Source organism: Apteryx rowi, unplaced genomic scaffold, assembly GCF_003343035.1.
Source record: "Apteryx rowi isolate R43461 unplaced genomic scaffold, aptRow1 scaffold_426, whole genome shotgun sequence".
Classification (NCBI taxonomy): Eukaryota; Metazoa; Chordata; class Aves; order Apterygiformes; family Apterygidae; genus Apteryx; species Apteryx rowi.
Genome location: NW_020450679.1, coordinates 1 through 12,465, shown reverse-complemented (window position 1 = coordinate 12,465; position 12,465 = coordinate 1). Strand labels below are relative to the sequence as shown.

The 12,465-nt window shown below is 46.1% G+C and overlaps 3 protein-coding genes across 5 annotated transcripts; 2 read left to right on the top strand and 1 right to left on the bottom strand.

Annotated features, from left to right (window-relative positions):
• Positions 1 to 2,053: 2,053 nt before the first annotated feature.
• Positions 2,054 to 2,798, top strand: LOC112971057 (histone H2A type 2-C). The gene has a single exon (XM_026076086.1). It carries the CDS (start codon positions 2,160 to 2,162, stop codon positions 2,547 to 2,549), a length of 390 nt encoding a protein of 129 aa, XP_025931871.1. The 5' UTR covers positions 2,054 to 2,159; the 3' UTR covers positions 2,550 to 2,798.
• A 26-nt stretch (positions 2,799 to 2,824) lies between these two features.
• Positions 2,825 to 7,721, bottom strand: LOC112971058 (histone H2B 1/2/3/4/6). 3 transcript variants are annotated; one of them, XR_003255240.1, is made up of 3 exons: positions 6,579 to 7,721; positions 4,284 to 4,376; positions 2,825 to 2,911 (listed from the first exon to the last, which is right to left on the bottom strand). XR_003255240.1 is itself a non-coding variant. In XM_026076087.1 (1 exon), exon 1 carries the CDS (start codon positions 7,052 to 7,054, stop codon positions 6,674 to 6,676), a length of 381 nt encoding a protein of 126 aa, XP_025931872.1. In that variant the 5' UTR covers positions 7,055 to 7,721; the 3' UTR covers positions 6,377 to 6,673. The 3 variants fall into 3 exon arrangements, 1 of the variants encoding a protein (XP_025931872.1); XR_003255239.1 differs by lacking the exon at positions 2,825 to 2,911 and having other exon boundaries at positions 3,150 to 4,376; XM_026076087.1 differs by lacking the exons at positions 2,825 to 2,911; positions 4,284 to 4,376 and having other exon boundaries at positions 6,377 to 7,721.
• Positions 4,408 to 6,287, top strand: LOC112971056 (histone H1-like). The gene is made up of 2 exons (XM_026076085.1): positions 4,408 to 5,218; positions 5,950 to 6,287. Exons 1-2 carry the CDS (start codon positions 4,566 to 4,568, stop codon positions 5,963 to 5,965), a joined length of 669 nt encoding a protein of 222 aa, XP_025931870.1. The 5' UTR covers positions 4,408 to 4,565; the 3' UTR covers positions 5,966 to 6,287.
• Positions 7,722 to 12,465: the final 4,744 nt, after the last annotated feature.

The window sequence follows — 12,465 nt, the reverse complement described above, 5'->3', positions numbered from 1 at the left end:
AGGAAGAATGGAATAAATTTCTAGTATTTAAATAGAAATATTAAAAAAAGAAAATGTGGCATTTAAAAACAGCTTTTGTCTATGTTTCAACACAGCCTTTGAAAATTATATATTTATATCATGATTGCACTGGTCATAGACAAGCTCCTGTTATGCCATCTCTACAAACACAGAACGGGTGTTCTTAGCCCTGGACAAATGGCACCATAAACCCAGTCTGGTTTATCTGGGAAAAGCTTGCTTTGTTTCACACTAGCTCTTTGTCAGCTGCATAAAGCAATGTATATCTTATGGTTACAGCTGTGCCACTTCATTAGTTGATTGTATCTCGCTTTTGTGGTGTGCTCATACAGAGCTTTGTGATTCTTCTAATACCACCTGGATTTTGTGGTAGCATCTTTCATCTGTGGCTCTGGGTGCTGTTTACAGTAGAGGTAATGATCGGGGGGGGGGGGAGGCACCGAGAAGCGATGTGACTTGCCTGAGGTATCAGTGCCTGGACAAAGATGGAAATAAAGAGGACTCTTGAGGTTAGTTAATTTGGCATAATCCATTGAATGATGCTGCTGATGAAAGGTGCTTCCTAAAGGTTATTAGATTTTTCAGAACAGGGAATTGATCTTGGTTGCCCAGAAATAAACAAGTTGTGTCAGTACTTTGTGTGTGTGCTGCAGATGTCTTTTTCTTTGGCTTTGTTCATGATCCTTTTGCTGAAATACTCTGAACAGTTTAGATCAAAATTCCTATTATTGTAACCTCTTGGAAAGAAGAATTTAGTTGAAAAGTCTTTTGGGGGAGTGTGTGTGTGGGGGATCCTGCTATGGATTGGCCTGGTGGGAACAGGTGTTTTTGCCTTTCCCTGTTATATGGCAATGCTGGTATCCCTGGTAAGCAGCAGATTCTGGCACCCACGTTGCTCACTTCAAAATGATTTTATGATACCCATATCACAGGAGCTGAGATGCGTTATGGGAACCGCAAGTTAGACTGCAACAGCATCAAGGAACGAGGTTGGGAACAAAGAAAGCAACCCCGCAGGCCGCGAGCATGCTCGGATGCGAGAGGCGTGCTGCCCTGTGCAGTTAACAGTGAGAGCAGGCATCTGAGGTGCGGGGGAAGCAGGATGAAAAGACAGCGCAACACTGGGGACAGCAGAAGGCCGTGGATAATTCCAGAGCGTGGACTCATTCACTGGCTTAGACAAGGATAATGTCTGTCCTTGCTGGAAATAGATTAAAGAAAGAGAGATGTCAGGGAACAGAGAAACCACACAACTTAGAACAAAGGGAAAGGCAAAATGAACAAGAATCTCTTTGCGAAACAGCACCAGCCAGTAACAGATGGACATCCTAAATCTTGGTGAAGCAAAAGCATCACAGCCTTTACTTCTGATGCTTTGCCGAATAGCCTCAAAAATAACATCATATTAGCTTGATTAGAGTACTACTTCAGCAGTTTGTTTCTGGAACAAAATAAGCTAATTCTGTTACATGTTCGTGTCTGGTATCGTACACATCTCAGTAGGGCTGGGTTGCAAATGTTGTTTCTTTTGACCTTCCAAAAAGAACCTGTGTATTTTGGTATTAAAAAAAAAGTGTCTTTCTGATACTCTACCAGAATTTCTGAAGCGCTAGATACGGGCGGATGGTAGGATAATCACCAAAACGATGAAGCTGGTGCTAGCAGAAGATCCCTCTGTCACTCCGAGGCGGTCGCACATTCCCGTTCGCCCCGTGCGGGCCGTGACCCTCCCTCCACCAAGATGGCGTCGCGAACCCCGCCCACGCGGGGCGGTGGCCGTTGGGTTTCTCAGCCGGGGAGGGCGGGGCGCTGCCACGAGCGGAGCCGAATGGAGGGGGCGGGGGGGGAGGGGTTGCACTGCACCCGTCTGCCCCCCCGCCCCCCGGGGGCGTGCGCGTTGCCGCCCGCCCCTTGCGCACGGGGGGCAGCGTGCGAGGAGGGGGCAGCCACCTGCTCCCCCATTGGGTGGATTTGGATCCGCAGCGCCATTGGACGCGCCAAGCGAAGGCGCGGTGCAGCCAATCGCGGGGCACGCCGGTCCGCGCAGGGAAGCTATAAAAGGGGCCGGGCGCGGGGCGGTGCTACGCTGATTTCACATTGGCCTGGGCGGTAGTGACTGTAGAGGAGCGTCGGGCGCTATGTCTGGTCGCGGGAAGCAGGGCGGGAAGGCGCGGGCCAAGGCCAAGTCGCGCTCGTCGCGGGCCGGGCTGCAGTTCCCCGTGGGCCGCGTGCACCGGCTGCTGCGCAAAGGYAACTACGCGGAGCGGGTGGGCGCCGGCGCGCCGGTGTACCTGGCGGCCGTGCTGGAGTACCTGACGGCCGAGATCCTGGAGCTGGCGGGCAACGCGGCGCGCGACAACAAGAAGACGCGCATCATCCCGCGCCACCTGCAGCTGGCCATCCGCAACGACGAGGAGCTCAACAAGCTGCTGGGCAAGGTCACCATCGCGCAGGGCGGCGTGCTGCCCAACATCCAGGCGGTGCTATTGCCCAAGAAGACTGAGAGTCATAAGGCCAAGAGCAAGTAAAACTCAGCAGAGGAGCGTTTCCACTTCAAAAGTAACCTAAAGGCTCTTTTTAGAGCCACCCACTCCATCATAAAAGGAGCTGTAGAACTTAAGAAAAAATTTTATTTTGTATGTTCTGTTTTTGCTGTCAAAAATAAGGTGTTTTAAGTGTCTAGCTTGTAGACAAGGAAATAAAAGTGAAACATCGAATTTCAAATAGACTGAAAATTATACATGTTAACCTTTGGAAATACATTCAACAAAAAACTACTCTGTATCAAAGGAATTATTTTGCTCTGGTAAGAATAAGAAAGACACAATGTTGAGTATTGCTGCAAGAAAGAATCATGCATCCAGCAATCCTTCCCTCTTTCAACTTAGTCCTATGGCAAAATGAAAGAAATCATTAATGATATTCAAAACAACCCTGCCCACCTCTAAACAAATTTCAAGTTATGGATTTTGTCATTTTCTGTTAACAAGGGGCATTCAGAACTGCTAATTTTTAATACAGTTTACTCATTGCTTTGAGCTATCATGTCCGCTGTCTGGAGTTTGCATAAATTTGAGAATAATTTGTAATGACTTGACAGGCAGTTTAAGGTTAAAAGGACTGTTGCCAGTTTTGATTCAATGCTATATATAGCACTGAATAACAAAGATGCTAAAATAGGCATGAAGATCAGTGGTTATAGGACAACAATCACATTCTAATAGTTCTTGAAAATGAACATGAAATTGCAGCACCACTAACACAATAGCAAGAGGAAAAAAGCAGATTTCAGTCAGCCTTTCTAAAAAAGAAGAGTCATAGACAATAATAAAATATCAGAGAAGACCTTTTTTAGTTGTTTATGCTATGAGAAATAAGCTGTGTTTTTAAATGGTTTAAATGTGGTCTTCATAAAGTGTATGGGAAGGCTTTCCCTCTCTTCCTAGCAGCCAGTCATTTTAGAATAATAGATACTTCAGAGTTAAACGTGCTACTTTAAATCTTACTTCCAATGCAGGAATCAATCACTGCACAACGTGACTGTAACATTCAGCATTCTGCTTTAAAAGGAGAAATGTAAATGATAAGTTGGTAAAGTTTTATGGTGTAGATGCATGGAAAATCATTTGCAGCAGTGTCTCCTTAGATAAGGATGACTCAGATTTTCACCAACTGAATTGGATCAAAATAAAAACACTGCTGAATACAAAGTGTTAGGGTATTGATTATAATCTATAGTGAAAACGGTGTGAAATTCTGATGTGACCTAATATATTAAGATAATTAATGCTTCTGCAACACAGCAATAGGTAACCATGTCTGTATTGTGCACACAGAGCAACATAGTGCTAACTGCTCTACTTTAAAAAGTCATCTCTTTCTAGGACAAAAACAGTCCTTCACAGATCTTTAATCTGCTTTCTGCCCTGTTACATAATGTACTAATTTAATTTATTTTAATTATTTTTAAAAGGGTAAAGGATTTTGGACAAAGAAGCTAATTTCTAATCCATATTCAGTGCTCAAGATGAGCCTGTGTTACTTCCTTCTCTTTGAAATCAATTTACGATTAAAATATCGGTTCAAATTCCTGGTTTTCAGTTCAGATTTAGAGAAGACCCTTTAAAGAATAATAATTAAGTAGTTTGGAGATTTAGTTGTGCAGGTCGCAGATTTTATTTAGAAGGAAAAACAAAAGTTTCTGTCTCCCGAGGTCTATCCAGGTCCAGGACTCAGGGTTTATCGACTCTTTCTTAACTCACCGTTTGCCTCTTCGAAGGGAAACTTTGCCGAGCAGAAAAGCAGTCTTCCCTTTTCACGCCGCTGCGAACTGGGGTGATTCGGTGGCAGAAATTCTGGAAAAAACACGCTTTTTTGACTCCTAAGAAACACAAAATGAGCGGCGAGAAGGGACCTTTCTGCCGTGCAGCGGGGCGGGCTCTGCAACGCACCAATCAGCGCGCGGCTCGTCTCTATAAATACGAGGCCACTGAGTTGCTCCAGGCCCAGTGGTTTCCCTTAATTCGTGGACGACGCTCGCCGCTATGTCGGAGACCGCGCCTGTTGCCGCTCCCGCCGTCTCCGCTCCCGGGGCAAAGGCCGCCGCCAAGAAGCCGAAGAAGGCGGCAGGCGGCTCCAAAGCCCGCAAGCCCTCGGGCCCCAGCGTCACCGAGCTGATCACCAAGGCCGTGTCCGCCTCCAAGGAGCGCAAGGGGCTCTCGCTGGCTGCGCTCAAGAAGGCGCTGGCTGCTGGCGGTTACGACGTGGAGAAGAACAACAGCCGCATTAAGTTGGGGCTTAAGAGCCTTGTTAGCAAGGGCACCCTGGTGCAGACTAAGGGTACCGGCGCCTCCGGTTCTTTCAAACTGAACAAAAAGCCGGGCGAGACTAAAGAAAAGGCAACCAAGAAAAAACCAGCAGCCAAGCCCAAGAAACCGGCGGCCAAGAAACCCGCGAGCGCCGCCAAGAAGCCCAAGAAGGCGGCGGCGGTGAAGAAGAGCCCCAAGAAAGCAAAGAAGCCGGCTGCCACCGCGGCCAAGAAAGCGGCCAAGAGCCCTAAGAAGGCAGCCAAGGCTGGCCGCCCCAAGAAGGCAGCGAAGAGCCCGGCCAAAGCGAAAGCAGTGAAGCCGAAGCCTGCCAAGCCCAAGGCAACCAAGCCCAAAGCAGCCAAGGCAAAGAAGGCAGCGCCGAAAAAGAAGTAAAACTATTTAGAAAAAATTGTAGAGTCTACTCCTTTAAATAAACCCAAAGGCTCTTTTAAGAGCCACCCACTTACTCTCAAAAAGAGCTGAAACACTGCAGTTACTGCAGAATCAAAATCAAATACAATGGAGAGGGATTTACGCGAGAAAGAAAATATTCGGAATTCAGGCGCTTTTGGTACAGTTTGCTGGCAAGATAAGGATTTCCAGAAAGTGTTTTATTTACTACGTGTAAATCAGGAGCCTGTGATAGTGGCGTTTTCCCCGCCCCTCCCCCACTTTAATTTCTCGGCGGTCCCTTCCGCGTGCGGTGCGTCACGGCGTCTGCCAGGGAGGGGCGGTGCAGAGGAGCGGCCCTAGTCCCGCGAGCTCCCCGTCTCTGGGACACCAGGGGGAATTTAAAAATCGCGCGCTGAGCTCGGATTGGTCCATTCCGGCCGCCCAGCCCCGCCCTGTCACGCAGTGTTGGCAACCGCGCCCCCTCCCCCCCCCCCGGTCGGGCCTGTTCCCTTTCCCCTTCGAGCAGAGCAAGCGCCTTCCGCTCTAGGGGGGGGGGGGGGAAGCGGAGCGCAGTCACCCTGCTCTGCCTTTAGCCAGCAGAAAAACGCTGTCCGGTAGCACAGCTTCCTCAGGCGGAATTTCTATTTTCGTACTGAAGAGGTGCGCCAGGAAGTTTTGTGTCCCTAGTCTCTCATATCCTTCCCCTCTCCCCCTTCTCTGCACATAGATTGTTCCCGGCATGAGCCTAGGGACGTACTAAAAAAGAGAACCAGCACCTACAGACTTCGTGGACCGGCGTTTCAAGTCAGAAAACAATTCGTAAAGAAGGTTCCTTTTCTATCTCCAAATTTTCGAATACTAACAGCTTCTTTATTAAAAAAAAAAAAAAGTGATCGGGAGGATAGTACATTGGACCGCAGTAAAAGAAAAGCATCTAGAAGACTTGGATTCAGTAACTGCTTTCTAAGTATTCATTAAGGACAGAAACGATGAGATTTTCTCTTCCTGGGTGAATATTTGCAGTGTTCAGAAAGCGACCTGTGTTCTTAGTAACAATTGAAGTTTTCTGCCTAAACTATAAAGCAACAGGGACTTAAACCCACTACCTACCTTCCCCCGAGAGACTTCCAAACAGAAAAGTAGAAACACGAAAATTAAAAAGTTGCTTGTTTTCTTTGCCGCATTCAAGTCCAGAATCGGTAACATTAATAGCTAAATATAGCTCAGTACGTCTATTATAAATTGCTACTTTTCATCCAGTTCAGAACTCTCCAAACTTTCAAACAGCTACTTTTTAACTACTGAAATAGTTAAGTACTTACATTCTAGTTGTTTACAAAAAAATTATTTACATACCTTTCACGAACAATAAAGTAACACAGCTCTTCTACTTGAAAAAATAGGTGGCTCTTAAAAGAGCCTTTGGGTTAAAACTGATGGTCCAGGACGCTCTACTTGGAGCTGGTGTATTTGGTGACGGCCTTGGTGCCCTCGGAGACGGCGTGCTTGGCCAGCTCGCCAGGTAGCAACAGCCGCACGGCGGTCTGGATCTCTCGCGACGTGATGGTGGAGCGCTTGTTGTAGTGAGCCAGGCGCGACGCCTCGCCGGCGATGCGCTCAAAGATGTCGTTGACGAAGGAGTTCATGATGCCCATGGCCTTGGACGAGATGCCCGTGTCCGGGTGCACCTGCTTCAGCACCTTATACACGTAGATCGAGTAGCTCTCTTTACGGCTCTTCTTACGCTTCTTATCACCTTTCTTCTGCGTCTTAGTCACCGCCTTCTTAGAGCCCTTCTTGGGCGCGGGCGCCGACTTCGCTGGTTCAGGCATGCCGAGAACTCACAGATCCCAGTGGAGCACTGAAGTACCTATTAATGCGATTACTCCCCTATTTATAGGGGCCTTATGCAAATCTGAAGCCTCCGCGATCAGCGTTCCTACTGGATAACGTCGCCAGTGACGTTACTTCTTGTACAAAGCTCTTTGCGATTGGTCCTTTGCAAATTCCATGCTACTATTGGCTAGCGATTACAATCATGTCAACCAATCAAAACGAACTCTTTCAATCGTTTAGGGTTCGGTGGCAGCGATTGTCGGGGGGGTGGAGAGGGGACGGAGGGCTGTAACAGGCCTGAGGTTGCCTGGTCCTCAAGTCCGCCGGGGTGCATACGCCCCTCTGGGCCTGAGGCCGTCTAGCTAGCTGTAGAGATAAATGTGGACATATACAGCGTGATAATCATCATTTTCTCTAGATACAGCCAGAGAAAAATGCAAGTTTTTTCTTCTTCTGTTAAATATAAAAATATATATATTTGTATACTTTATATAATAGCCTACGTTTATAACAGTCACGATTTAAATGTAAAGGAGAAAAAAAAATGTTATGGAAAATTAGGCTTGCCGGCCACCATAACAGGGTCTGACCCTAGGTTCCTGCTGAGGCAGAAGTTCAAAGTCAGATTGGAGAGAAATAAAATTTAATGATACACATGCGGTAATTACAGCTCGAGCTGGGTGCCTCTGAAGAGGGACCCTGAACAAAGAAATCCCTGGGCAATTATACCCTTACAATCTAAATTCCCCACCCCTTAAGCGATAGTTTGGACCAATAGTAATAATTATAGCTCGATTCTTCCCCTTCTTCACTGGGCCCCTTCATTGTCTCTAGGCAGGCTGCTTCTTTTCTTATCTTCAAGGTTTGCTACTCCTGCTGTCCGTGTAACTTCTTTATCCCTCCAGCTTTTACCGGCTCTGGGGCCCCCTTTTACTTATCTAGGTAAAAATTCACAGCTTGAGGCCTAAGGCTTCAGCAAATTTAGCTACTAATGCTAAGCAAGTTATGCTAAGCAATTAATTCTAGACAGCTTCAGTCCAATATTCTCTAACAAATATAACCCAAAAAGTTACTCAGGGTCTGGGATACTAATCATTGTTAATAGTGTTTGAAATAAATTCTTCTGGCCCACATGTACATGGTTTGTCTTTCAGAATGTTAAATGAGATGGAAGTTGTGATCTCATTTGCGAATTGGAAGAAAGAATGTGGACATTTTTGAGATGTAATAAGTATTAGATGAATTTAAATAGAAAGCAAGATATTTCTGGTAATAAAAATTAAATATGTATTTAAAATTGAATTCAGAATTTATCACAAAGCAGATATTCAATCTGTTTTCTTGTTAATTGCACAAACAGAAATGCAATTGTTCAAAAGACTGTAACGATTTAACAATATTAAGAATTCTAATGTATTAAGTTTTTTTCTGATATGATAGAAGAATAAATGCTCTTTGATGGAGTGTTACTCTATATGTTTAAACAAAGGTGTGTTTATGAGGGTTTTTTTTTATTATTATTATTAAAATGCCTTGTGGCTCATTGTACAATTACAATTATACATTCATTCATTAGTAAAGGAGAGCATGAAGTTAGGACTGGATAACTTGGCATCACATAGCTAATGCTATAATGGTGCTATATTCTTTTGTGGCCCTAAAGGCCATTCAGGGTCTATAGACTTACTTGGTTTCAGAGGAGACAGATGGCATGGGCAGAAGAGTCCTCCTATCTGGCATATGTAACTGTAGTTTAAAATGAATAAGACTGCTAAAATCACAACAAAACCAAGTGCTCAAGGAGATAATATGAATAAGGATAATGTGAGAGATCCTGGCGCAAAGAATAAAAAAATATCCCTTCTCTCATCAGATTGCTCTTGCTCTTGCTTTTGTTTTTTTGTTTTTTGTTTTTCTTTTTTTCTTAGCTGAACGCATGAACACAGTGCTGGATACACAAAGACTTCCAGCCTACTGTTCCAAATACTGCCGTCTGAAGGAAGGCTGAGGACAGGGTGAGGCCTTTCACCTTCCCTGTAAGGCTTGTCAGTGAGTGTCCCTGCTGTGCTCAGCAGTTAAGCTGGGGAGACACAAAAGCAGCTATCAGTGTTGGGGAGAGCAGCTTTGTGCTGCCTCCCTGATGCTCCAACCTTCTGCTTTAATGCCCCCCCTTCCTCCTCCTGCCAGGGTCAGGGAACAGGGTGGGTGTTCACCCACCTCTGTTTGCTCTGTTTCCCCCACGGCTGCCACTGACCTCTGGACCAGCTTGGACAGAGCCCAATAAGGCAGGCAGGAGCTGCATCTGCCTTTTGGAGAGGCCTAGAGACAGTTCTCTCTTTCTCAGCAAGGCAAGAGAAGAAGCCGGGGTGCTCCATCTTCTAAGCATTAAACAATCCCTGCATTTGCTGTGATCCTTACAGCTTCCTTTTGGCATAAACTTTACCTGAAAAAGTGGTCCATGGAGAAACCCCTCCTTGGCAACGGCAGTTCTTCTCGCAAACATCTATGAAAGTCTGGGACTTGACATACCACTCTGGACAGTGTGGCCTGGGCTCCCCGATAATTCATTTGAGTCTTTTGGTCAGTTCCAGACAAAAGTGACAGATAATCTAGGTCTGAGAGAGACTCAGTTCCAACAGGTTTTGTGAAGATCAGGTAAGGAGTTAGAACAAATCCAAATTAGACCCTCCCCTGAGTAAAGGGGACTGATACGACCTGAATAGCTACTGCTTGGTTTTAGCCTGTCAACTGAAAAATCAGCACGTAACTGGAGGCCAGTTAGTTCTGATGTACTTCTTAAAGAGATGGTTAAGAAAGAACTGGAGAGGGCTGAAAGCAAAATAATGAGGGCAGAAGGCAGTTGGGAGAAGATTAGTAGATGTCTATAAAGGAAACTGAAGTTCTTGAAAAGAAGGGAAGGTGAAACTTTAGAAGTGATGGTGGAGGAGCTGAGATTATTGCATTGTTGGCATGGTCAGGCTATAGGGACATAGAAATCAGGTTTTCATTAAATCTCTTGATAATCTAAAAAACTGTTCATGAAAGGAAGTGGACAGGAAGTTCTTAAGGTCATTCATCCCGCTTTAAAAACAATGGAGATGCTAGTGATTGACCAAGGCCTTGGAGTGTCCAATAGAAATAAACCTTTCTAGTTCGGAACCCTGAGTCTGAAGGCAGAGAACAGAGAAAAGGCTTCAATAGCAGCTCCAGTGCAACTCAGGAGTCTCAGCGACCAGCCCACTTCACACTACTAAATGTACTGAACTGCAGGGCACTGTTTTTTCCCTGGTGGTGTTTCCTGCAGGAGAATATCTTGTCTTACAAGCTGGCAGCTTGCATCAGTTCCATTAACTCCTCCAGCTGGAAGTTCCTAAGAGGCAATGAAAAGACACTTATCCATGATAAAGGCAAATCTGATGTTAATGTTTTGCCACTACAGCTCCTGGGTGGGCTCTGCACAGATTTTTCAAGAATATACCCTTTCTCATTCTGAAATCCAAAGTCAGAAACATAATTCTTTTCTGTCAGTGCTTGTTGCCCAGACTGGCTTCAGGAAAAATGGAATTCACAAACCATATCTTATCCCTTATCTCACATTCTGTGGCCTCTTCAGCCAGGACTGCTGGAGAACCATATATCTTATGAGGAAAAGTGAACAATCTGTGCATCAGCTTTGGCTTACTGAGTACACTGCTGATGCCAAAGGCTCCTGGGAGAAAAAAAAAATCATCCAAAGAAAGCAAACAGAGGAGAAAAAAGGGCTTTTAAAACCAGTAGAATGGACGTTAGATGATTTATCTCGATTTCTGAACTTCATTTCATTTTAGGTGGGTGTATTGCACTGTGTGAGAAACAGGGAAAAGAACCAAGGAGGGGTCCCAGGAAAAAGTCCTAGAACAGCTAAACCATCAACGGAACACGTTTAGCATAGGGCATTAGGGTTATTCCAAATATACTAATGCTGAATCACAGCTGTCTACATGGATGTGATTATTTTGGCAAATTATTTTCTAAGTGTGTGATGCACCTTCGAATCAAATCTGAGGAGTCTCCTTTGAAGGCTGTTGGTAGCTGTTGGGAGACCTTTTAGATGTTGAGACTGAAACATTAAACCTAATTGTATTATATGCCATATACCTAGCCATCTGAAGTACAAGTATTCTATCTTTATATTTTAAATTGTTGAGTGTCACTATCATCTGAAGACTTTCTAATAAGTTAGGCACTTTATAAACACACGGGCCAAATCATTTCAGCAATATGAAATCATGGCAGTGGAAAAGCTATGAATTGGAATAAAAGGATAAATGGAGAGGGGGGAGTTGTACTGTATTTTCTGAAATAGATGACTTTTAATGACTTGAGATTTCCAAAGACAATGAGGAAAAGATGAATCATTACAATGATGTGCTCTTCCCTGTGACAGTGGCTACATAAATGCAACTAATAGAAACAAAAAAAGTGTGTTCCAAAAACATAGCTATAAGCAGAAATAATAGGAAAAGGAAAACTATGACATTTTGTGTATCAACAAAATGTATATGTCAGGTATGAGTATGTAGCTGAAAATGAACATATACATGCCACATTGATAAAACATTTGAAGCAATCTGGAAAATTATTTTGCATACATTCATTGTATTGACATGCAAAGGATTTTCTTCACAGGAACCTCACTCCAATCAACAAAAAAAGGCTACTTGATGCTTGAGGCTCACAGCAATGTGGGTGATGCAAAGGAGTTAAACCAGAAAGAAATCACACGAACGAAAAAAAAATCACAAAGGAAAGATCAATTAATCACGCTACTAAGCTTCATTTATAAAAACACGGATGAGCCGAGGAGCCACCACCGCCCCCCGAGCTTTTGTTGGAGCGACGCGAAATGGCGGCGGCGGGGCGGGGCGGGGCGGGGCGGGGAGGCTCCGCGGGGGGCGGGGCAGCGGCGCTCCCGGACTCGCGCCCCCATTGGCCGGATTATGCTGCAGACCCGCGGCCGGCGCCAGCCGGCGCCCGCCGGGGCCCGGCTCCCCCCGGCTCCCGCCCCCCCGCCGGCGGCCGGGCGAGGCCGCGGGCACCGAGCGCCGGCCCGGCCCCGCTCGGCGGCGCCCGCGCGCGAACGTCCCCGTCCCCGGGGAGCGGGGGGGAGCGGAGGAGGAGAAGAGCCCGCCTTTGGGCTGCCCCACCGCCCCGCAGTCCCCAATCAGGTCGGACCGCCGGCGATATATAGCGGGCACGGTCGCTGCTTCCCGCCACACATACCTTAACTTGGGAGTAGTGCGATCATGTCTGGCAGAGGCAAGGGCGGGAAGGGGCTCGGCAAGGGGGGCGCTAAGCGCCATCGCAAGGTGCTGCGCGACAACATCCAGGGCATCACCAAGCCGGCCATCCGGCGCCTGGCTCGGCG

What these genes read in the sequence shown, in the direction of transcription:
- LOC112971056 (XM_026076085.1), top strand. Translation starts at nt 4,566, where the DNA reads ATGTCGGAGACCGCGCCTGTTGCCGCTCCCGCCGTCTCCGCTCCCGGG.
- LOC112971058 (XM_026076087.1), bottom strand. Translation starts at nt 7,054, where the DNA reads ATGCCTGAACCAGCGAAGTCGGCGCCCGCGCCCAAGAAGGGCTCTAAG.